We start from the raw sequence: 24,064 nt of genomic DNA on the forward strand, positions 1-24,064 counted from the left end.
CAGCCTCTGCAGTGCCGGTTCGATCCCAGCTGGATGGTGAGGGTCCCACATGGCACAGCAGACCTCTCCTGTCTCGCCCGCTGCTCCCCTCAGCAGTGTATTTCGTCGGCCCGCCTGTTTTGCTCCCCACTGTATCTCTGGTGAATCCTCTCACCCTCCCGCGAATATGGCCTGTACCCCGGTTCTTGCATAAATAAATAAATAAATACATCTTTAAAAAAAAAAAAAGAAAAGCTCTAAGACATGTGCTCTCCCCACCTGGGTCAGTAGGAGAAAGGGCCGGTGGCCAGGCAGGATAACTGTAACTGTGCGTGTCTTCAGAAATATGCTCCAAAAGTTCAAAGAAAAGGGTAACACAGTCTATGGCAGAAAGTTGGAAAAGAGGAACTAATGGAAAATTAATTCAGAAGTGCCTTCCCAGACCTAGCTAGTGCTCAAGATAGGATGAAAACCTGCTTAATCCGGTTTACTGGTTTTGGTGAGCAGTATGTATACCAGAGGGAGACACACACTCAAAGAAAATACATAAAAATATGTCAGTGTTTACCTTTGGGTAACAAAACATTTTGACTTTGGAGTTTCTTATTTTAAACATGAATTTTCTTTCACAGAAACACTGATTTTTAAAAAAAATTTTTGAAGAATATTAATTTTTGCGTAGAACTGGGGTACAGGCCAGAGGTGGGGGGGAGGGGGGTGAGAGGATTCACCAGAGACAAAGTAGGGAGCAGAACAGGCAGCTCTACTGAAATACACTGCTGAGGGGAGCAGCGGGTGAGACAGGAGAGGTCTGCTGTGCCTCGTGGGTCCGTTCCCTGGCAGGGATCGAACTTGCGCTGCAGTGGTTGGCGATAGCTTGATAGCACTTAAGACTTAACCCCTGTGCCACGAGGGAGGAGGCCCCGCTCCTTAGATTTCTTTTTTTTTTTTTTTAATTTTATAGAGGCATGTTTATTTATTTATTTATTTGTTTGTTTGTTTTGTTTACACATGCACTGGGTACAGTCAGAAGCGCGGGAGGGTGAGAGAATTCACCAGAGCAGAGTGGGGAGCAGAGCAGGCAGAAGGACCGAAGTACACTGCTGAGGGGAGCAGCGGGCGGCAGGAGAGGTCTGCGCGCCATGTGGGACCCTCCGCCGGTGGCCGGGGAGCAGCCGGGGATCGAACAGGCGCTGCAGAGGCTGCGGGCAGGTTCGCAACCCAGCGCTCAACCGCTGCGCCACCGGGGAGGCCCTCTCCTTAGATTTCTAAGGAAGAATTTTCTATCTTTTAAACAATTATAATCGGCACACACACATATAGACACTTTTTCACCATAGGGAAATGAAAGTTGGACATTACCATTACAAATGCTCCTGACTTAAAAGCAACGCTGTCTAAAGAAGACTCCGGGGCCCAGCAGAATGGGTCCTGCGAAGAAGGGTGGTGAGAAGGAGGGCCACTCTGCCATCTTGGAGGCAGTGACCAGAGAATACAAAATCCATCAACACTCACCAGCCTGTGCGTGGAGTGGGCTTCAAGATGCGTATCCCCAGCACTGACAGGGAGCCAGAAATTTGCAGCGAAGGAAATGGGCCCTCCAGTTGTGGGCATTGACACCAGGCTCAACAAAGCTGTCCGGGTCAAAGAAGTAAGGAGCGAGTCCTACCGCATCCATGTGCTGTCCAGAAAACGTAATGAGGATGAAGATTCACCAAAGAAGCCCTATACATTGATTCCCCGTTTTCCTATCATCACCACTTTCAAAAACATTCAGCCCATGTGGATGACAGCTGACCACTGTCGAATAAAGTTATCAAACTGACAAAAAAAAAAAAACAACCTGATACAAGCGTTGTTTTCCTTGAGGACAGATTTGAGACGTTAGGACAGGGACGATGAAAAGGGCACTAGAAATCTCATCCGTAAAGTATTCTTAGGAAGGACAATTAACTTGGTAGTGGAGACCAACAGGCCAAGGCAGTGCTGATGTCCCTGTCCTGCCTATGAGGCCAGTGGGCCTCAGGAATGTTCTGAGGGTTTCCAAATTCACAGAGCCCAGAGTGGCAGAGCCGTGATGGAGTATTCCTACTTACTGAAACCGTGGAACAGTCTGTGGTGTTTGTACAGATACGTAGCACGTGCAGGATCAAGGACTAGGTGGCATTGGATAAATAACACCAGTTTAGTTAGAAAATGATGTCACTCATTATTTATTTAGAAGTACCATTGTCTACCCGTTAATATTTTGACAGGATCGGATTTCTCCCCTCCCATGCGGGCGCTGTAGCTCCCCCACCACCAAAGCACCGGTAGTCCACCACAGTCCATTTTGTTCCCCCCACCTCCCTGCCGTTATGAGGTAACTCGTCTTGGATGTTATTTCCATGCACTTTGTTCAGACAGGCTAAAAAAAAAAATCTTGCTCAATAAAAAGCTGCCAACACTGGGAGAGGATAGCCCCTTGTTTTACTACAAATTTGAGCTCAGTTTGAACCCAAGCATCTGTCTCCTCAAAGGCCCTGGGGCCTATTGTTGCCAGCCTGGCCTGGGGCTGGTTCGCTCCAGGGGCCCACGCAGGGAAGAGGCTGTGCCTTAGGGGCACGAGTGGGGCCAGGGTCCCTCTGCACAGGTTCTCTCTTAGCTCCGGACCTCCCTTTTTGGGAGGATGGCTTCTCTGGTTGCCAGGGCCGGGCTGCCTGGGAGAGCAGCCTCCCGCGCTGTTCCTGAAGGCACCCTGCCCTCGGATAACAAAGGCAAACCCATGCCCCACAGCCCTGAGGGTTACTTAGCAAGATGGTCACTGGATTTTCCTTGGGCAGGGGCTAAGTGGGAAACCAGAGAAGGACCAGCCCCTGGGGGACTGTTATTACTTATTGGGTATCCACGGGTGCCTGCAGTTCCGGCAGCCGCCTGCCGCCCCCGGAAGGTTATTTTAGATTTAAGTGCGTCCCAGGAATCTGCGGGGCTGCCTGCCTGTGAGGAGCAGAGAAAGGAAAGCAGAGGCAGTAGAGCACACAAACATTTATTTACAAAAGTCAAAGTTACATATAATACAAGCTTTTTACACACAGTAGTTTAAACAATTATTTTATGTATTTTTACTACCAGAAGGTAAAGAAAAAAATTCGATAAACTAATCATTTTGCTATTTTAATACAAAGTGACAGGTCATGCACATCGTTTTAAGTGTTGAAATTCTTTGCTCAGTGCAAATACTAGATTCCTCTCTCCAGTTTTAAGGCAAGTAGAAGGGGACTGTCGCTGGGCAGTCTTGCTCTGGGGAGCCAGCACTGCAGCCGGGGGGAGGTGCCAGGCTGCCTTGGTGCCCTAGACAGGGGCTGATTGCTCCAGGCCTCCTGTCATTTCTGTTTTGCAGCCACCTGATGGCTTCTCAGCCCATTAAACCCCATCACTAGCAAGGCTGGCTTGCCGAGAACCCAGAGCCCACGTCCTGCCCCTGGAATGCTGAGGCACCTGGAGGGTCATCCTGCACACACGTGGACTTATGCTAGTATCCGAACTCTTGGCTATGACTTTCCCTCTGTGACGTGCTGTCTGCAGACCTGTGAGCTGCCTCAGCCTGGTGGAGGAGAGAAGTTCAGACGCCTCTGGTTTGGAAAGGCTGGAACCGTCCCCAAGAGGCTGTGTGTGGCTCACACTCGAAGCACAAGTCCTTGGTTTGGCCTGTGAGGAGGGCTGGGGTCAGGAGCAATATTCTGGCCTCCTCCTCCTTCCCACTTTACGGATGGCAGTGTCAGGGGCATGTCTGTCCTGTCGGGGTCTGTCCTTACACCGCCCAGGTCCCCATGGAGTGACACACCCTGGTTGCAGGGCAGAGGTGGAACTGGGTTCCTTTGAGAGATCGATCAGCTCAGGAGGCCGAGGCCTAACAGTGAGTGCTGTCATGGTGGGACAAGTGGACCACACTTGGGGTCACCCTCCATCTGAGGATAACTGCTGCTGGCTCACTGCTCTAAGACTCCCTCTTGGGGCAGCACAGGAGTACGCTGTTAAATTACTTGAAGGAAGCAACTCTGCCACTCTACAAGGCCCCCCAAGCAGGCTGGCAGCCCAACTGAGAGGAACCGGCAGCAGGGACTGGACATAAGCATACTCTCGCATGGCTGCTTCATGCCCAAATGACTGCCTGTCTCAAAGCACTCACCCGGAGCCAAGGCAGGATGGACAGTTGAGCAGATTTTCCCTATTCCAGCTCTCAGACATCTGAGAAGCTGAAACAATGTGTGACTGCATCCTGGGGTGCTCAGCCAGGGGACAGCCCCCACAGGAGCAGGCAGGCTCCTGTTGGAGGAGAGCGGGACACAGTGACAGGGCACCGGGCCACTTCTGGGAACCCAGTCATCGGAGAAACAGCATCAGGTACAGAGGCAACAGAAGAGGGTCAGGGAGGTCCTTTCCCAGCAGAAGCCCCTGCTCTGCACACGGGCAGGAGCACAAAGTACCGCAGAGGGAAGTCTGGGGCAGGGAGAAGCCTCCAGTGTGGTTCAAACACCCGTTGGGGCTGGAAAGGTGGCAACACATGTAGGCCCAGAATCACCTGACTGCTGGAAAGGGCAGCTGGGAGGGGAGCTGCCCCCACACCTGCAGTCCCAGGGAGTCAGCCTCCTCCACCTGCCTTTGTCATTAAGACTGAGACTATGAGGGCAGAAGGAAGGGGAGGCCTTTTCTTCCACTCAGACACTTGTCCTCAGACTCCAGCGCTGACCCTCAACGGCATTCATACACGTGGGTGGCAGCGGGGACGCTGCGTATGTAGTGCTGAGCACACGGCCGATGAAGTGGCATTCAAGGTTGCTTGTCCCTCCCGGGGAAATCTACTGCCCCCACAAGAGCCGAGGGGAGCTGTTTATTACCTGATTGGTAGCAGAGCAGGCTCCCCAACAACTGGGCTCATGGGAGAGCCGCCAGGCCACTGTCACAGCTACCTCTAAAGGACCTTCTGTTCGACCAAAGTTTCAGAACCATCCTGCCCTCATGAGCTGCCTGGTCTAGGTGAACAGACTTCTTAGCCTGAGGGAGAAAACTCGAGTAGGCTGTGGAAAGCTAGCTAAATTCCAAGTTAAGTAAACAGCAAACATTTCTTTAAACTACAGACAGAGCCCATAGCATGAGATGGCTCTGTGGGCTCGTCTGAGTGGCTCAAGAGGGAAGAGGAAAAGGACCCTCACTATCATGGCAGCCTGAGGTTCTGGACTTGCAGGAGCAGGGGAGCAGTGTCCCTGGCCCGTGGACACTGCTCCGCCGCCTATTTGGACCAACAGAGAGTCTTTAAGGGGCCAGCACCCAGAGAAGGCATGAAGGGCAGAAGGTCCTGAACCCCTCATGCAGGTGCTTGCCTGGCTCAGAGCAGAGGGCACAACTCATTCTAGGTGGGCCTCAGTGCCAAGGGGTGGCTGAAGAGCTCACTGCACAACACTGTTCAGACCTCTCAGTTCTCTCCAAACTGCACTAGTTGCTACTTCAGGTTTATTACAGACCAGGCTGTGCTGTGGTAAGGAAGGCCTACGTGGTTTGTTACTGAGGGAATTCTGGTGTCAGCACGGGTGGCCAGGATGGCAGGACTCTTTAGGAAGAGGATTTTTGCTGTCTCTTATCTCTGGCCTGGTGTGCACCAGGCCCATCGTGCTATGGGCACTCGGAGAGTGTTGGTCTGCTGGCCAATCTTAAAGGGGCAGTGGCCCTTCCCAGGAAGAAGCGGAAGAAAACCGACCTATCCTTTTGGGCTGAGTCTGTCACTCCTACTTAGAAGGCATGGGAAGAGTCGTGAGCCTGGAGGTGAAGGGAGGTCTAGCCAAGCCCTGACCCGCAAAGGCTCAGGCTACTTAGTGGGGACACAGACCCCCATAGGCTCCTGGCCGTCAGAAGCGATGCCTCGGCTGAGGGCCAAAGTGCATGGGCAGGTTGTGCTCCAGGGGCACATGGACAGGGGCGAAGTCATAGTTGACACGTACATTGGGGAGAGGGGGCACATAGGGTGCTGGGATGGGGCCCATGTTGAGGGGGAAGTTGTTGAACATGGGCCGGACAGGCGGTAGGGGGAAGGGTGGGTGCACGAAGGCATAGGGCGGCATGCGTGGCTGGTGCAGGTTCTGTGGGACAGGCCTTGGCAGGGCCTCGATCCGCTGAACTTTCTCTGGAGGTTTCTCCAAGGGAGGCCCGATGCGCTTGAAGGTGTTTTCTGAGACGGGGAGGGAGGAGGAAGAGACAGGACTTAGTAGAGAAAACAGGTTAAAAACAGCTCTTCTAGCCTGGTTCGAGACCCTGGCCCACCTGCCTGGAGTTGGGGGTGTGTCAGGAGCATTATATGAGGCAGGAATCTCTGGCCTCCAGCATCATTCTTACCTCTGGACACTGGAGGGGCAACAGTAAGCACAACAAGTAACACACTCTCTCTCTCTCTCTCTCTCTCTCTCTCTCTCTCCTCTCCTCCCTCCCCGCCCCGCCCCTCCCCTCCCCTCCTCTCCCTTCTTCTCTCTCTCTCTCTCCCCCTCTCTCTCCCTCTCTACCCCCCAGCGGCCACCAAGGACAAATGTGTCACACTCCTCAGCAATCACCTTGGAAGGCCGTGGATTATCTACCTCAGCATAGGTGGAACATCTGTGGAGATGTGCCTTTAGAGCCAGGGTCTGGATGAGCCACACTGTCTTTTTAATCTGGTTGGGCTTCTATTTGGTTCCTAAGCTGAACATTACCCCTCAGAACCTCCTTGCCATGAAGGAGAAGCTAAACCGTCTCTAAGCTTTCACAGCTTTCGCTGTGGGAGCTGGTTGTGTGGAGATGTCTATGGCCACCTGAAGGATATACTCCCTGGGTCACGCCTGGCTGGGTGGAGAGCCAGGATCCTCAGGGAGGGCCAGCAGAGGCGGGGGTCTCTTTCTCCCCTCTGCACATGGAATGCTGGGGTCTGTGCTAGGGGAGAACACTTACCTCCATTCTTTCTTTTCTGTTCCTCTTCAGCTTCCTTCTGGATTTCCTCAATTAGCTTCTCATCATCTTCCTAGAAGAAACGCAGACAGATGATGAGCTAGCTCTAGCCAGCTCCACGCAGAGCTGGGGGCCCAGTGGGACACTGGGGAGGCCAAACTGCTGCTGGTCAGCGGTGGGGTTAAACCAGAAACCTGCTGCTGATCAGCAAGCCGTGGGCCTGGGAGTTACTGTCATTCCCCGAGCATCTTCTTCCTCTGTGGATGGAGCTGCCCCATGAGGAAGACACCTGACAGGCTGTGCCCATGGAGTGGGCAGAGAGCCACAAGGCAGGTGGCTGCCTGGGGGCTGGGCTGAGAGAGAACTTCCCCTAACTTTGAGGGGCAGACTGATAACCCAAGGGTTTGGCTAGTTGGAGGTGGACTGGGCAAGTACTTTATAACATTCCAGTATCATTCAAATAGTTTTCCTGAAGAAAATTCAAAGAAAAAGTACCTTGGAGGTTCCCTGTCCCCACTGCTAATTTAGTTTGAAAATTTGGAAGGTATTAAATTCATCCTTTCATTCGATATTTGTGCTCACATCCAGTATGTATCAGCCAGCGCTGTGCCAAGCGTGGGCGGTACAACAAGTAAGGCAGACCTGGTCCTCCCCTTCAGGGGAGAGTACCTTTCTGTACTGTGATCCCAGGGCGAGCTGGCATTATACTTTGATGATCTACATGGCTGTAATGGGTAATTCCACAGTATTAGCAACCACTAACCCACCCTTCTCCTGTACTCTCATCCTTGTACTTCTGTCAGGATAACTGAAGAAGAAGGCATGAGAGGGGTCCCTTTCCGTAGGCAATCCGGGGCCTCGCCGGCACTGCTAAGGGTGTGAGCATTCAGGGCATCTGTCTGGTTCTGATTAATATTAACTTCCTAAATGCTCCTGGTAAATGTTCGTCACTGAATGGAAAGGCAAGAATTCCCATGGAGGGGTTTGGGGCCCCTGCAGGGGCAAGTGTGAGCTGAGCTTTGTGAAACACACCTGCCAGCACTGGAGGACAGAGCGCCCAGACTGCCACTGAGAGCTCTGGAGAGGAGGAGGAGGGGGAAGGGGAAGGCAATGGCGGTGGAGCTGGAGGAGGAGGGAGGGGGGAAGTCTTAGAGTCCCCCGAGCGCTTCTTCACCTTTTGAAGAGGGCTTCCTGGGAATTTTCCCTCCTTCTTTTAACTCTGATCATGGTCCTGATTCGGCAAGTGGACTCAAGCCCATTAGTCCTTACGCCATCCTTCCTCACTTACACAATGCCCTGAGAGCCTCAATACATCTGTGTGTCACCAGAAAATGTCAGCACGCAACTATTTTGAGCTGTGAATGTTACCATTAATAAGTAAATTGTCAGTTAGACCTAGAATATGGCTTAGACATTTCAGATTTCAACTTTCTCAAACTAGTTAGTTACAAGGCACTGTGTTTAGAAACTAAGAACTAAAACTATTTTTTAAAGAAAAAATTACTTTTGGACAAATAGGTTGGATTCTAAGGGGAAGATCTCTTGCTTCATCTGGGGCAGAAGTTACTTCCAAAAAAGTTGCCCTTAAGCATCTTAAATTCCTCAAGTCAAGAGTGAGGGCAGGGCCTCCCTGGTGGTGCAGAGGTTAAAGACAGTGCTATCAAGCTACTGCCGGCCACTATAGCACGAGTTTGATCCCCATATAGCACGAGTTTGATCCCCAGCTGGCCAGGGAGCAACCCACATGGTGCAGCACACTTCAAATATCTCGCCTGCTGCTCCCCTCAGCAGTGTATTTCAGTACATCTGTCTGTTCTGCTCCCCACTCTGTCTCTGGTGATCATCTCACCTCCCAAACCTCTGGCTTGCACCCCAGTTCTTGTATGCATAAATAAATAAATATTTTAAAAAAAAGTGAGGGCAGATTGAATCATACATCTTACCAATGGTAAATTTTATTTCATATATATTTTATCACAGTTAAAAAATGCTTTTTTAAAAGATTTATTTTTATTTACTTATGCATACAAGAACTGGGTGTGTAGGCCAGAGGTGTAGAGGTGGGAGGATCACCAGACACAGAATGGGGACCAGAACAGGCAGATCTACCAAAATAAACTGCTGAGGGGAACAGCGGGTGAGCCAGGAGAGGTCTGCTGTGCCATTGTGGGTCAGCTCCCTGGCTGGGGATCGAACTCATGTCGAAGTGACTGCTAATAGCTTGATAGCACTGAAATGTTAACCCCTGCAACCACCAGGGAGGCCCCACTGTTAGAAAATGTTAATAAAAGAGAGAGAAGGTAGGTTTAGGATTGATTTTGAGATAAAACATAAAGACTGGTCCTTTCTCAAAACAATTCTTGGGTTTGGATTGAGTGTCAGATGGGGCTATTTGAGGCCTTTCTGGAGGAGGAGTTTCCTTGGGTAACATTCTAGGCATCCTGAGTATCATGGTTCATCCTTATTCACTGTGGTGAATAAGGACACTTGTAAAGAAGGCTTGCCATTCTGCAAATCTAGGACATACCTAGGCTGCTGGAAATGGGGAACAATAGGAGGAAAGATGATGAGTGGACCAGGTGCATGGGCTGGCTCACAGAATTCACTGTTCTCCAGTCCCCTGTAGGGTCTGAGTCACTTACAGGAAGTCCAGGCATGCCCAGAGTGGTGTGGATGGGGAAAGCACATGCTGAATTTTATGAAGAAACACTGGCTTCCTAACACATAACTAACTGGTGTGATGGGAAGAATTCTAGCTTTGGGGCGCCACAGACCTGGGCTTTGGGGCCCTTCTACCTCTCAAGACCTAACATGGGGCCTGTTCATTCCCTTAACAGTGTGATTGTGAGAAGCAAATTATTTCTTTACAAAGTACCTAGCACATGGCAGCAGGAGAGGAGGCTAACATTTACTGAGAGCTATACCAGGTGCCAGTTTGTAGTCTAAGCACTTTTTGAAGACTTAATCTCCCGAAGAAGTCTATACGTTACCTACTACTAACGAACGTACACACTACAGATGAAAGAGACTGTGTGGTTCAAACCCAGGCTGTCCATCCAAAGCCTAAACTCTTAACCATATGAACTAATGGTTTCTTCCCGCCCCCCACCCCTACAAGATTTATTTATTTATGCATATAAGAACTGGGGTGTAAGCCAGAGGTGTGTGGGGTGGGGGGGTGGGGGTGAGAGGATTCACCAGAGAGAGTGAGGGACAGAACATGCAGATCTACTGAAATAAGCTGCTGAGGGGAGCAGCAGGTGAGTCAGGAGAGGTCTGTTGTGCCATGTGGGTTGTACCCTGGCTGGCCGGGGTATTGAACTCATGCTGCAGTGGCTGGCGATAGCTTGATAGTGCTGTCTTTAACCCCTGCGCCACCAGGGAGTCCCTGAACAGTGGTTTCTGAACTGGACCTGTGGAGCAGAGAAACTGAAGGACCCTGGAACTGGCTACCCTGCCCTGCCCTGCGGACTATCAGGGGTGACTATTTTCAGGCCTTGTTCTTTTCTAGAAAGAATATATCTTACCCTTATTGGAATATAAGAGAGTTCCTTCTCTCTGGGATAGGCGGAGCTCTGAAATCTCCTTTCACCACTAAATATAAGACTAGGGCAGGGCCTCCCTGGTGGCGCAAGGGGTTAAGACGCAATCTATGAAGCTAACCATAGCCACCACAGCACGAGTTCGATCCCTAACCAGGGAGCTACCCACATGGCACAGCAGACCTCTCCTGACTCACCTGCTGCTCCGCTCGGCAGTGTGTTTCAGTCAGTCTGCCTGTTCTGTTCCCCACTCTGTCTATGGTGGATCCTCTCACTGCCTGCATCTCTGGCCTATACTCCCATTCTTGTATGCATAAATAAATATATCTTAAAAAAAAAAAAAAAGACTAGGGCAAAGCAAAACACCTCCATTTGCAGAGGAGGGGCAATGCTCCTCAAAATTTGTAGGAAATTCTTCTTTGGAGTCAGCTCACCCAGAAGTATATGTGCCATCCCTTAACATGACCTGGTGGATGACCTCTGACTGGTGCCTTTGCTACATGGGCCTTTGAGATGGTGCCAGCACATCCCTCTCGCTAAAAATGGAAGCCAGGAGCTCGGGGAGTCTATACATCTCCCCAGAAAGCTAAGGTGAAGATCAGGTTCTATCACTGAGATTTGAGTCACCTATCACCTATGACCAGGGTACTGTTCACCTCAAGAATGAAAATGAATACTTTACCTCTGGGTTTTCTTGCCTGACACTTTCTAATGAGGCCACTAAGTTGCTTATATGCCAAGGGGGAAATCTATGGAATTTTCTTACTACTACAATAAAAGAAAACCCAGGGTTTTGCTTCTCAGACACGTTAATCTTTGTGGGTGGGGGAGGGAGTGAGTTTGTGTTTGTATTCACATCTCACAGAAAATCCTGGGGCTCCTTTCTAGAAGGCTATGCCCTGAGCCTTCAGGTACTGCTTGCCTGTGCAAACCACTCTAGCCCACACATGCCCACTCTCCTGGCCACTGTGGCTGGCAGGGATCTTACTCATGAGGAAACTGAGACTCTGAAGATGCAGTGATCTGCTGAGATCACCTAATAATGAGGAGGTAAGTTAGAACAAGGACAGGGCTGGGCTGTTCCTCTGCCTTCTAGCCCCCAGGGTGCATGGGAAGTTCTGGGCTCTGTAGGTAGCAAAGGGGCAGGGAACAGGCTACTAAGGCCTCTCTCACTGCTCTGCCCCAACAGGTTTGGAGGTTAAATGGAACCTGCATGGGATCTGGGCTCCTTTTCACACCCAGCCTGCTGTGGCTTATGGGAACTGTGCAATGAACAAACAGCTGTCTGCTCACCGCACTGGGCAAACCAGCAGGTCCTAGTGATTGGCCACTGAGAGTGACATGCCCCCACACTCCTCTCCTCTCCCTGGTTTTCCATTTGGGTGTAAGATGGATCCAGTAGGCCTGGCCGAATTCCTTTCTCTGTCCTCTTTCTGGGCCCCTCCTAGTCCTGGTGAAACTCTCCCAGCAGATGCACAGAGTACAGAAATACAGCTAGGCGGAGCCAGGACAGAGTGGCTGCTGGTCAGTGATTAAGATGTCCCAAGATGGGTGGGTCTCAAAAGACTGAGTGTAATGACAGGAGGCTGGAATGGAAGCAAACTATCAGCACTTGATCCCCACAGATCTCGGGGAGGGAGACCCATGAACCACAACTAAATTTTGGGAGACCCATGAGGGGAATATGTACAATAGCCACAGAGGATTAGTGCACCCCAAATGCAGTGCTAAGGACAAAGGACTAAAGCAGAATGTGAAGTTTCACCACCCAGCAGATCTGGAAGAATGCTTTAAATAGAGGCGCGCGGGTTGCATCTTAATAGGGGAGGTTTTATTTCCTTTCCTTGAATTCCTTTGAGCTCAGCAAGCTACAGTAAGTGCTGGAAGACTCTGACACGCTTGCTGCACATGGGGGTGGGTGGGGAGTAAGGCATGGCAAGAGCATGAGGAAGATGGCAGGGCCCAGCCTCTGTAAAACACTGACTCAGCATGGCAGTTGCCACAGGAAGTGAGGGAGAATTCACCAGAGGTTTATGAGAAGAAAAAACAACAAAAACCCTACTCCTTAACTTGTCCCCAACAATGAAGCCAAGCAGCTCTGTCCGTACAGTGAGATCTGGCGAGGAAAAAATGAAAGAAAAGAAATACTGGCCAGAGGCTGAAGGTTCCTGAAAAGATGTTTGAGCACTTGGTGCAAGGTTGTTCTTGCCAAAGCTTTTAAAAGCCTTTTTGAGCCTGTTTTCAACATCTGGTTACCAGGACTGGCTCCCTGCTCACCTGATGTCCAGCCTCCTGTGACATGGAGGAAGGATGGGGACTTTTCCTCTCCATTTAGCTTTTTCTCCCCTTAAAAAGGTGACCAGGGATTGTAAGTCAACTGCTGCTTCCCCCATGATTCTGCGGATGGGGCTGGGGCTGGGATCCAGGTCATGTGTGGTCACAGCTGTTGTTCATAAACTTGCAATGATTTCATAAAAGGCTTCCAAAGAGTTGAGGATTTAGTTTCAAATTATTCCCAGACCAGCTGCAGATCTACGGGCAACACCAGATCCTAACCCCCACCCCCAGCTGTCCCCCTGCAACAGGAAACTAGGGGGAGGAAGCCAACAGAGGGTGCAGTACAGCCTGGAGTGGCACATGCTATGCAGCTGGGATCTGGACAACATGCTGGAAAGAGCACAGACGAGACAGGCTCTTGGCTCCACTGGAGCTATCTCCTCAGGTTAAAGGGGCCCAGCACCCAAACACCTTTCTGTCTAGAGCTCCCTCACAGGGACCTGGAGGTGGTGGGAAATGTGGCCATGTTTTGATTCTTGTCAGGGTCAAGTGCTCAGTCGGGGTTGGCTGAAGATGACAGAAAGCAACAAGCATACTGTTTGCTGGACTGAGGCATGCTGCCGCCCCTTGTCCAAGTCCTCTAGTGACATCCAAACCTGACTGGGAACACTGTCGAGGTGCTGGAGTCGCCATGCCCTGTCTATCATCTACAACTTGCTCAATGGGAAGGAGAACAGCGAGGGTACCTGGCCCTTTGTCTCCGTGGAGGCCTGACTGGATCCCTGGGCTCAGGGACTCGTGGGCACCCACTGTGGATTCCTGCATGTGTGCTTGCTCCAGGGTGTGGAGCCTTGTGGAATGGAAGGGCTGACATCTGGTCTAAGACCTGGGTTTGCATCCTGGATTCATCAAGTGTCCTGAATCTTGTCTTCTCACCTGTAGCATGGTAAAGTGGTCCCTACCCCTAAGCTGTAACAGAAACAGGGGTATTTAAAATGGTGACTAAAATATAAAAATAAAATCTATTATTTAAAAAAAAAAATAAAAAAATAAAATGGTGACTAAAAAGAAAATGCTGAGGCCGTCTGTGGAGGCTGGGTGATAGGGTAACATAGGGTTCACTTTACTATCTTCCCTTTTGCAGAAGGTAAATTAAAAAAGTTATGCAAAAATATTGAAGATAAAAATTAGTTACTAACTTCTGGGCTTCCTCTTTTTCCTCATAGGTCCTTTCTAAAATACTCTTCTCCCCCTTTCATTCCTTCATTTCATCCTTTCTCTGGCTACTTAAACAAGGGTCCCAAGGAGCTCATGCCCTTTGCATGCCTCACCCATCAGGAAGATGCTGCACCCAGGTTTAGTTTGGTGGTGCTGGAGCCAGAGGGACAGGCAGGCAGGGGGCTTGTGTAGGATGCCAAGAGAACAAATGACCCGGATGGGAGCTCGTGCACCACTGACTGCCCAGTCATCAGTGATCACATCATCGGATACTTGCTGATACACCTGCTGTAAGGGGGCTATTATAGAATGATATGTATTCACACACACTGCTATCCTGGGAAAAAACCAGTTTCCTAACCAAATGGCCAGGTGATAATGGTGCCAAATTGTAAACTGGTTGTAAAAGCCTTGGGCTTTATCTGAAGTGAACATGCCTTAAATGCTTATGTTAAAAAAAAAAAAAAAAAGACTTGTAGAAAACAATTCTCTGCAGTTTCTTGTAGCTAATGCCCAAGATAAATACCAATTTTGTTCTGCATTTAAAGGGAAAATGCTGTTATGAATCTTGTCAAACTTCTAGACTCCATACTGGCAGGCAGACTGTTCTGAATGTGCTAACAGTGAGCTATTACTCATTAACCCTTACCTACCACACATGCAGACACGTGAGGACACAGAGTCAGCACATTTTGATCCAGTAAAGTCCCGGGATAACCCTTCTCCCATGGCAAAATGTTTGTCCACTTGTATGTCTAGACTTGGCTTTGCATCCTGTATCCTAAAGCAGAAAACTGTTTTGCTGTGACTGCATTTGTTTGTTTTTTTCCCTTCCTAAAAAGACTTCTTATAAGACTATTGACTGAACGTTTTTGGCTTATTACTGATAACTAACAAAAATTTACTATTCATCATTTTAGCTCTCTAATAGGAAGTTAGTTTAGGTTTCCAAGCAATTTCTAGTCATTAAGAAGAAAAGGCAACCCCTTTCCAAATCCCATAGGGACAACTCCCTCGCTGACAAATAAGAGAATCTTCTTGGCCTTGCTGGTTAATTAAGCTAGAGGACAGGCTTGGATGACAGGGCATGCTTTGTTTCTCTGAACTTCTGAATGGCTTTGTGTTCTCAAAAGCCCCAACAGATGCTGGGTTGGAATTCAATCAGTCTCCTGGTGAGAATCAAGGAAACCAGGCTGATCCCAGTTTTGATGGGAACAGGACAAATGGAACAAAATCTCTGGCTGTGGCTACCAGAGGAAATTGGAGGGATTTGTATTTGCCTGACCTTTCTTTCAGACTTTTTTTTTTTTTTTGAGCAAATACAGAACCTTTCTCAGGATAGATGACAATTCAACAAGAAAACAAGGGGGCAAGTCACATGTGACAGCACCCCAACCAAGTAACAGAACATGAGAAACCTTTATAATCAATTCCACACGTGGGAAGAAATGGGAGATAGCGGAGAAGGAACAAAAGCAAGAGGGAGGAGAAAGAAAAACAGCACTGAGAATAGGCGAGGCTGTTATTACACATCCCCTCTTGTGGGGAACTACCACTGTGCTTTGTTTCTAGAGACAAAATGCAGCCTGAGGAAGACTTCTAGAGCTCCCACTGACGACAGATCCTACTTCCTCATGGAGTGCCTAGAGATGCTTAGGCCCTCAGTTTGCTACCTGGATGGGACTGAAGTGAGTCAACAGGACAACCCAGACTGGGAAAGTATTTTTTTTTTTTTAAAGATTTATTTATTTATACAAGCACTGTACAGTCAGAAGCGCAGGAGGGTGAGAGAATTCACCAGAGCCAGAGGGAGGATGAGAGAATTCACCAGAGCCAGAGGGAGGGTGAGAGAATTCACCAGAGCCAGAGCGGGGAAACAGAACAGGCAGACTGACGATACACGGCTGAGGGGAGCAGCAGGTGGCAGGAGAGGTCTGCGCACCATGTGGGACCCTCGCCGGCGGCCAGGGATCAAACTGGCGCTGCAGAGGCTGCGGGCAGCTTCGCAGCCCAGCACTCAACTGCTGCGCCACCGGGGAGGCCCCAGACTGGGAAAGTTTTCACCGAAGGCAGGGATTAGTACCTCGCCGAGCACTGCCCACTGAGCACCACACCTACCTCCTCTCACAGTCACAGAAGGGCAGAAGGTCTATTTACAGTCTTCCCTTTCTTTCATGTTTTTCCGGAGACGGGAGGGTGGGCTTGTTAAGGGTCATAGAGCAGTGGAATACTGTTGGAATTTTCCAACAGTGACAGAGGCTGTTCCTGACAAGCAGACACCTGGTTTCCACAGAGTCTCACCGGTTTGTTCATTTTTCAAAAATGAGTAGAGGATTAGGACCAGGCCACCAGAGTGGTCTGCTGTGGCTTTCACACAGTGGCCACCTGTTACCCTGACACCTCTTGTAGAGCATACTAGAGATGATCTACATTGAGGTAATGACTGGTGGCTGATGAGACTTTCTTTGGCTTACAAAGATAATGGATTAATGGCCAACCTTTAAATACCAGATTTCATGTTAAAATATGGATTTCCAGATTCCCTAGAAAATCTGAAGCCATGGTAACTCTGAGAACAGTCTCATCTGGAAATAATCTTCAGGAGCTGAATACAACACTTGCCTGTTTGCCACACTCCTCACCACACCCAAAGGTCTCCTAGGCCTGGCCTACTTCACAGTCATCAATCATTTTTATTATTGCTTGCCCCTGTGGTAACCTGGATCTGTGACACCAGCCACCTGCTGTTTGTGTTCTCCATGTAAACCTTTCCATGATGTTCCTACCTCCATGTTCTAAAATACAGATATACATTATCACTTTTTATAGCTCACAATGTAATAATGTAAACATCCCACCCATGGGCTGTACTTATACATAAGGAGAAATACTGTTTCTAGACTTTCTGTTATTCATAGCCTTACTAACAATTGATCCTTACTAACATAGGGATGTTTACTGATTTATTATTGAGTCATATCATTCTTTACCACATTAATAACATTTAACTATATTATATATAGTCCTAACTATGTCCCCAGTTTATCCATTTACCTTTATCTTTGTTTATGGTATCTTCTGCCAAAAAGGATTTATGTGTATTTAGTCTGTCTTGATGTGACACTAACAGATTACTTAATGTAATTAAAAAAAATTATTTATTTATGCATACAAGAACTGGGGTACAGGCTAGAGGTGGGGGTTGGTGAGAGGATTCACCAGAGCAGGAGTGGGGAGCAGAGCAGGCGGATTGACTGAAATACACTGCTGAGGGGAGCAGCAGCAGGCATGACAAGATAGGTCTGATGCGCTATGTGGGTCAGCTCCCTGGCCGGGGATCAAACTCGTGTTGCAGTAGCTGCGGATTGCTTCATAGTGCTCACGCTTAACCCCTTGAGCCACCAGGGTAGCCCCAACTTAATGTAATTTCTAAGATTAAAAGTCATCTCCTTTGTTTTCTTGAAGACTTTCAAGATGGTTAGCCCATGCCCCAAATAACCCTTAAATATCCTCTCCCTTTCCATGTAGTAGTTAGTGTGAACTTGAAAATCTCAATGAGTCCAAGTCACTCCCATACTCAGAGTCCTGCAACAGCTCCCTGCATAGTCGGTGAGACCCACAACAAGGTTCAGGGCTGCCTCTCCTATTTTCCTCCCTAGCTTACCACTCACCAGTCACACAGGTCTTTTTCTGTTCCCCAAACAGGCGAAATTTGTTTTGTCCTAGGCCTGCCTCATTCTTCCTCCTCTTGCAGGTTTCACTAGGAATGCTGTCTCGAGAGACACTTGCTCACATCTCCATCCTTAGGGGTCTCTTCCCTCAGCTCCTATCATTTCTTGTCACATCAATCATTATTCCTGCACAGTAAATCGGCATCCAAGATGCCTGTTTTGAAACAGGCATGAGGATAGGGGCTTTTCTGTTCAGATTAGTCCCAACAATACCAAATCGTTTTGGATGAGCCCTTCATTAATTCAGTGATCTGAATGGTATTTTTATCATACATAAATTTTTTTTTAAATTTTCATGAAGTCTTTTTTTTTTAAATAATAAATTTTATTTTTATATTCCCCATACAATTGCAACCCCCCCATTCTGACCCCAATCCCTCCCCTCCCGCCCCCCACCCCCCAAAAAGTGTCTCTGGTTCATAGTTTTTTGTTGATTTTGATTTTCACTTTCTTATAGTTATTCATTTTCCTGGTCCCTTATTTAAGTTTTCTAGATTCCTGCTATGAGTGAGACCATCCGGTATTTTTCTTTTTCTTTTTGGCTTATTTCGCTGAGCATGATCCCTTCCAGGGCCATCCATGTTGCTGCAAATTGCATGTGTTTATCTTTTTTGAATGCTGAGTAATATTCCATGGTATATATGTACCACATCTTCTTGATCCAGTCATCTATTTTTGGGGGCCTCCCGTGGTGGCGCAGGCGGTTGAACGTCGCTCTGTGAATCTGTCCACAGTCATCTATTTTTTGGCATTTGGGCTGTTTCCAAAGCTTAGCTATTGTACATACATAAATTTTTATGGGTCTGTTTCTGGTTTCTTTTGTCTTTAAGAGCTATCTGTTGGGCTGCCCTGGCGGCGCAAGGGGTTAAGTCTCAGCACTATGAAGTTATCCGCAGCCATCGCAGCACCAGCTTGATCCCTAGTCAGGGAGCTGACCCACATGGCGCAGCAGACCTCTTCTGTCTCACCCGCTGCTCCCTACAGCAGTGTATTTCAATCAATCCACCTGTTCTGTTCCCCACGCTGTCTCTGGTGAATCCTCTCACCCCCTGCACCTCTGGCCTATACCCCAGTTTTTGCATGCATAAATAAATCTTTAAAAAAAAAAAGAGCTATCTGCTTATTCCATATTATTCTAGGTAATTTTTCCAGAAAAAAGGAATCTTACTGAATTTAAATAGCAACAACAGTTAAGCTTCTAGATTACTTTGGAAAGAAGTAAGCTCTGAACTAACAGGTGTTCCCTTTGAGGGACAGGTGCTTCTCCACTATGCAGGTCATCTTGATGTGCCCCCAGTGAAGTGAGGTTATCATACGGTCTCCTGTGGGCTTTATGTGCTTCCTCCAGGCTTTTCATTGGCTCCAAGTTAGTGGGTTCACTTTTTGGTAGAACAAGAACATATCACACTACTATTCTTACAAACCAACTTACAGGGGTCTCTCGGGTGGCTCAGTGGTTGAGCACTGGGTTGAGAAGCTGCCCACAGCCTCTGCAGTGCCAGTTTGTTCCCTGGCCGCCGGGCGAGGGTCCCACATGGCGCGCAGACCTCTCCTGCCGCCCGCTGCTCCCTTCAGCAGTGTTTCTCGTCAGTCTGCCTGTTCTGCTCTCTGCTCTGGCTCTGGTGAATTCTCTCACCCTCCTGTACTTCTGACTATACCCAGTGCTTATATAAATAAATAAATAAATAAATCTTAAAAAAAAAAAAAAAAAAGCAAAAACCAACTTACAACTGACTGTGATTGTTTCAAACTTAAAAATTACTTAAGAGCATAGCATATTTCTCCTGTTCAAGTCTATTCATATTTCTTGTTAAAGTTCATTTCTAAGGTATTTTATGATTTGTATTACTATTGTGAATGGCACACTGTATTTATTTTCCATCTAGCCATCTTTCCACTGTTTCTAATAGCTTTCAAGTTGATTATTTTGCCTTTTCTCAGGTTTAAAATGGTAAATTTGGGCCTCCCCGGTGGCGCAGCGGTTGAGCGCTGGGTTGCGAAGCTGCCCGCGGCCTCTGCAGCGCCGGTTCGATCCCCGGCTGCTCCCCGGCCACCGGAGGAGGGTCCCACATGGCGCAGACCTCTCCTGCCGCCCGCTGCTCCCCTCAGCAGTGTACTTCGCTTCTGCCTGCTCTACTCCCTGCTCTGGCTCTGGTGAATTCTCTCACCCTCCCGCGCTTCTGACTGTACCCAGTGCATGTATAAACAAGCAAATAGACAAACAAATAAATAAACAAAAAAAAAAATAAAATGGTAAATTTGTCCTTCTTTACATAAAAAAGTGCTAAGGAAAGTGTCTGACAAACAGGGTGCCTAATATATTAATAATTATCTTCTCTAATATCTATGCCTTTTATTCTCTTAGTTAATTGTACTGATTAGCAGTTCCAGCATAAAATGGTGGTGACAGTCTTATATTTGACTTAATGGGAATGCTTTTATATATTTTGGTATCAGTATTATATTGGCTTTATACAAATACATGCAAACCTTTTCTTTCTTTTCTATGCCCTGGAGTATTTCAGATGGCATAGACAAACTTTATTCCCTAAAGGGTTGAAAGAATTTGCTCATAACTGGGCATGCTCCTTTCTGAGGAGTAGTTTTATTTAACATTTTCTCAAATTTTTTCCTGTGGTTTTCAGTCTATGTAATTTCTTACTTTTCAGAAGTCAAAACTTGTCATGTATATGTAAAATCTGTTCATTATCCTATCTTTCTGATATTTTCTCTCTACTAAGTAACAGGAAACGATGCATTCACTTACAGTGGGGTCGGTCCAAAGAGAGCATCTTGAGCACTCCTGGCAAGGGGCTCCTGGAGAGCGAGGGTGCTGGCAAAAATGGTCATACCCATTGATAGACACTCGGCAGAGGTAGCACATTTGGGCACCACAGCGGCAGGACATTCGATTGCAGCCTTCAGATTTGATGAGGCCAGTCCCACACTTGTGGCATTTCCTAATACGGGCAGCAGTCATTTTTTCCTCACTGAAAAAAAGAAAATGTAATTAGAGATGGCCTGGAAGCTGAGCAGGAAAGCAAAATGTTACGGCCATCAAGTACTTATTTTCTTCCATCTATGATGTTTTAAAGAGTAAAAGGAGTCTGTATTTTGGAGTCTGATAACTGGGTTCAGTTTATCAGTTAGATAATTTACTCAACTGCTTGGAGACAGTTTCCTTAGTTTTAAATTGAGTAAACCCAATTTAATTTGTTTTGAGGATCATAGACCTAAAGCACTCTGGTACAATGTGCAATAACTAGCATCAGTACATGATTGTTATATTTGTTATAAGAGGGCCTGTAGGTTTACAAAGAAAAGAAAAAACTCAGTCTTACTGAATAATGTGCTTTGTATATACAAAGTGGGATAATGGCTAGCTGGTTAAGCCTAAACCTTACTTTCATACACACCTTAGACTTTTAAATACTTGGCATGGGGGTGGGACAGGCATGGCTGGATAATCTAATAGTCAGTCTATGACTTCTGCTGGCAGAGCCCATGCATGGCCCGTGACAGTAGTTGGCAGAGTCCACTTCCATGTTAGAATCCCACATTCTAGACTCCCCTATAGCTAGGGAGCAGGCATGCATATGACTCAATCCTGACAAATGGGAAGCTCCTGGCGAGGTTACTTGTTTTTAGAAAGATCTTAACTGAGAGGGAGGGGCAGATGACTACAGTTCAAACGACAGGTTTGGCTCTTTGTTAAGAGTTGGCATCGACGAATTAGTTGCTTATTTGGTGCTCTGTTCATGAGTCTAAACTTAACACTTGTCGCCTTGGCCTATAATTGTCTATGTATCTGTCTTCATTTACCAATTTGAGTTCCTTGAAGGCAGAGGGCAGAGGCTGTGCTGCCACTCAGCTGGCATGAAGGGAAGGAGTCAAAAGATATGACTATAGAGACTAAGGGAGAATATGAAGGACTCACAGGGCAGACAGCCCTGAAACTGGACTGATACCATTACTCTGAGCACCTTTCTTCCCTTCCATGCAGGAACTCAAAGTGGTGACCAGGGAAATGCTTCACTGCAAAGACTGTCATAGTCTGGGGGCAAGTTCTTTGCAGACTTCTCCGAAGACTGAGAAAACACAGCCTCCTTCCTTCCACTGTTTCTAGTTTTTTAGCTAAGAGCAGCCAGGTGAGTCTGGGGAAGGCAAGTGTTTTTAATTACCGATATTTAGGGCTGCTGTAGTAGATCCTTAGCAGCCAGATTATGTGTTTAAAAACAGAAAAAAAAAAAAAAATTGGTTGCTATTCACTAAGTCTACTTTTTTTTTTTTTTTTTAAAGATTTATTTATTTATTTATACAAGCACTGGGTACAGTCAGAAGCACAGGAGGGTGAGAGAATTCACCAGAGCCAGAGCAGGGAACAGAACAGGCAGACTGACGATGCACTGCTGAGGGGAGCAGCGGGTGGCAGGAGAGGTCTGCGCACCATTTGGGACCCTCGCCAGTGGCTGGGGATGGAACTTGCGCTGCAGAGGCTGCGGGCAGCTTCACAGCCCAGCGCTCAACCGCTGCACCACCAGGGGAGGCCCTCAGGCCCTCACTAAGTCTACTTTTTGAATGGCCTCATGTGAGGCAGTTTCAAGTTACAAAAGAACAAATGAATTCTAAGTTTTGCTGAACAGAAAACATTGTCCAGGAGACAGAGTTTAAATAAAGTGAATTTATTGTCAACTTAATAATATAGCACATGGCCCCATGCTAAGAACTGAAGGTTTTGCTCCTGTTATTGAACTTTAGGGGCAAATACCTAAGGCCTGCTGGGAACATAACATCTAAAATGTGGCTGGGGGCCTCCCTGATGGCGCAGCGGGTTGAGGTCTGTGCCATGAAGCTGTCCGCAGCACTCTGAAGCGCAGGTTTGACCCCGGCCAGTGAGAATCCCACATGGTGCGGCAGACCTCTCCTGTCGCGCCCACTGCTCCCCTCAGCAGAGTATTTCTGTCGTCTGCCTGTTCTGCTCCCTGCTCTGTCTCTGGTGAATCCTCTCACCCTCCTGCGCTTCTGGCCTTTACCCCAGCTCTTGTATAAAAATAATAAATCTTAAAAAAAAAAAAAAAAAGTGGCTGGGGGCCTCCCCGTTGGCACAGCAGGTTGAGTGCAGTGCTGTGAAGCTGTCCACAGACTCTGCAGTGTGGGTTTGATTCCCAGCCAGCCAGTGAGATACCCACATGGTGCGGCAGACCTCTCCTGTCTCGCCCGCTGCTACCCTCAGCAGTGTATTTCAGTCAGTCTGCCTGTTATGCTCCCACTCTGTCTCTGGTGAATCCTCTCACCCTTCCATGCCTCTGGCCTGTACCCCAGTTCTTGTATAAATAAAAATAAATCTTAAAAAAAAAATGTGGTTGGCGCAGCAGGTTGAGCACCACACTGTGAAGCAGTCTGCACCCTCTACAGTGCAGGTTCAATTCCTGGCCGGCCAGGGAGAAACCCACATGGCACGGCAGACCTTTCCTGCCTTGCCTGCTGCTCCCCTCAGCAGTGTCTTCCGTCCGTCTGCCTGTTCTGTTCCCCGTTCTGTCTCTGGTGAAGTCTCTCATCCTCCTGTGCCTCTGACTGTACCCCAGTTCTTGTATAAATAAATAAATCTTTAAAAAAAAATAAAATGTGGCTGGAAGGCTGTGGTACAAGTTCATTTCTGCTGGCAATTAGCGGGATCTCTACAACCAAAAGGAGCACATAGTTCTTTTTAAAACTGGAGGTGTTTATGCTCTAGATGAAACTGAATTCCATCTAGCCGAGAGATGTGCTTATATGTGCAGAGCAAAGAACAACATCGTGACTCCTAGTGGCAAACCAAATAAAACCAGTAATCTGGGGGAAGGTAACCCACGCCTATAGAAACAGTGGTATGGCTGGTGCAAAATTCTGAAGCAAGCTTTCTGCTAAGGCCACTGGACACAGCAATTGTGTGATACTTTACCCCTCAAGGATTTAAACTTATTGAAAAGCAAATAAAAATTGATAAAAAAAAGAACCAAGGTTCTGATAAAAGTCTCCAATATAAAATGCCATGACCAAAACACAATAGCAATTTTCTACAGCACAAATTTTCTTTGTAAGAGCACCCGAACTGAAGTCTGCCTTTAAGACATTGCACTTTGGTTGCTCGAGGTGCCTTATTCCCTGGGTATGTGATTAGGACACAGCATGTGAAAGAAGTGGTAAAACCCAAAGAAAACAAATTAACACCCCCACCAGTCCCCGCCAAAGGTCCAGTCTACACAGCACTTTCCTCAAGGATTGGCAAGAGGGGCATTTGCTTCCCCTTCTACCAAGCTGTCAGTTGCCACTGTGAAATATAATAACAACAGGGTTGAGAAGGGAGAAAGGCACTCCCCCAAATGGATG

The 24,064-nt window shown here is 47.8% G+C and overlaps 1 protein-coding gene and 1 pseudogene across 3 annotated transcripts in view; one reads left to right on the plus strand and one right to left on the minus strand.

The window, feature by feature from the left end:
* Positions 1–2,995: 2,995 nt before the first annotated feature.
* RNF216 (ring finger protein 216) overlaps positions 2,996–24,064 on the minus strand; it is a 141,810-nt gene continuing 120,741 nt past the window's right edge. For 2 of the 3 annotated variants that reach the window (XM_037507088.2, XM_037507087.2), the window contains exons 15-17: positions 20,463–20,685; positions 6,931–7,000; positions 2,996–6,181 (exon numbers count right to left, since the gene is read on the minus strand). In XM_037507088.2, the coding sequence (XP_037362985.1) occupies positions 5,862–6,181; positions 6,931–7,000; positions 20,463–20,685 (613 nt within the window). In that variant the 3' untranslated portion in view covers positions 2,996–5,861. The remainder of the gene's footprint in view (positions 6,182–6,930; positions 7,001–20,462; positions 20,686–24,064) is intronic. The other variant, XR_008551230.1, reaches the window with a different exon arrangement.
* On the plus strand, positions 23,318–23,651 carry LOC119240270 (60S ribosomal protein L35a-like; annotated as a pseudogene).

This window comes from Talpa occidentalis, unplaced genomic scaffold, assembly GCF_014898055.3.
Source record: "Talpa occidentalis isolate TD23 unplaced genomic scaffold, MPIMG_talOcc4v2.1 talOcc4.12, whole genome shotgun sequence".
Classification (NCBI taxonomy): Eukaryota; Metazoa; Chordata; class Mammalia; order Eulipotyphla; family Talpidae; genus Talpa; species Talpa occidentalis.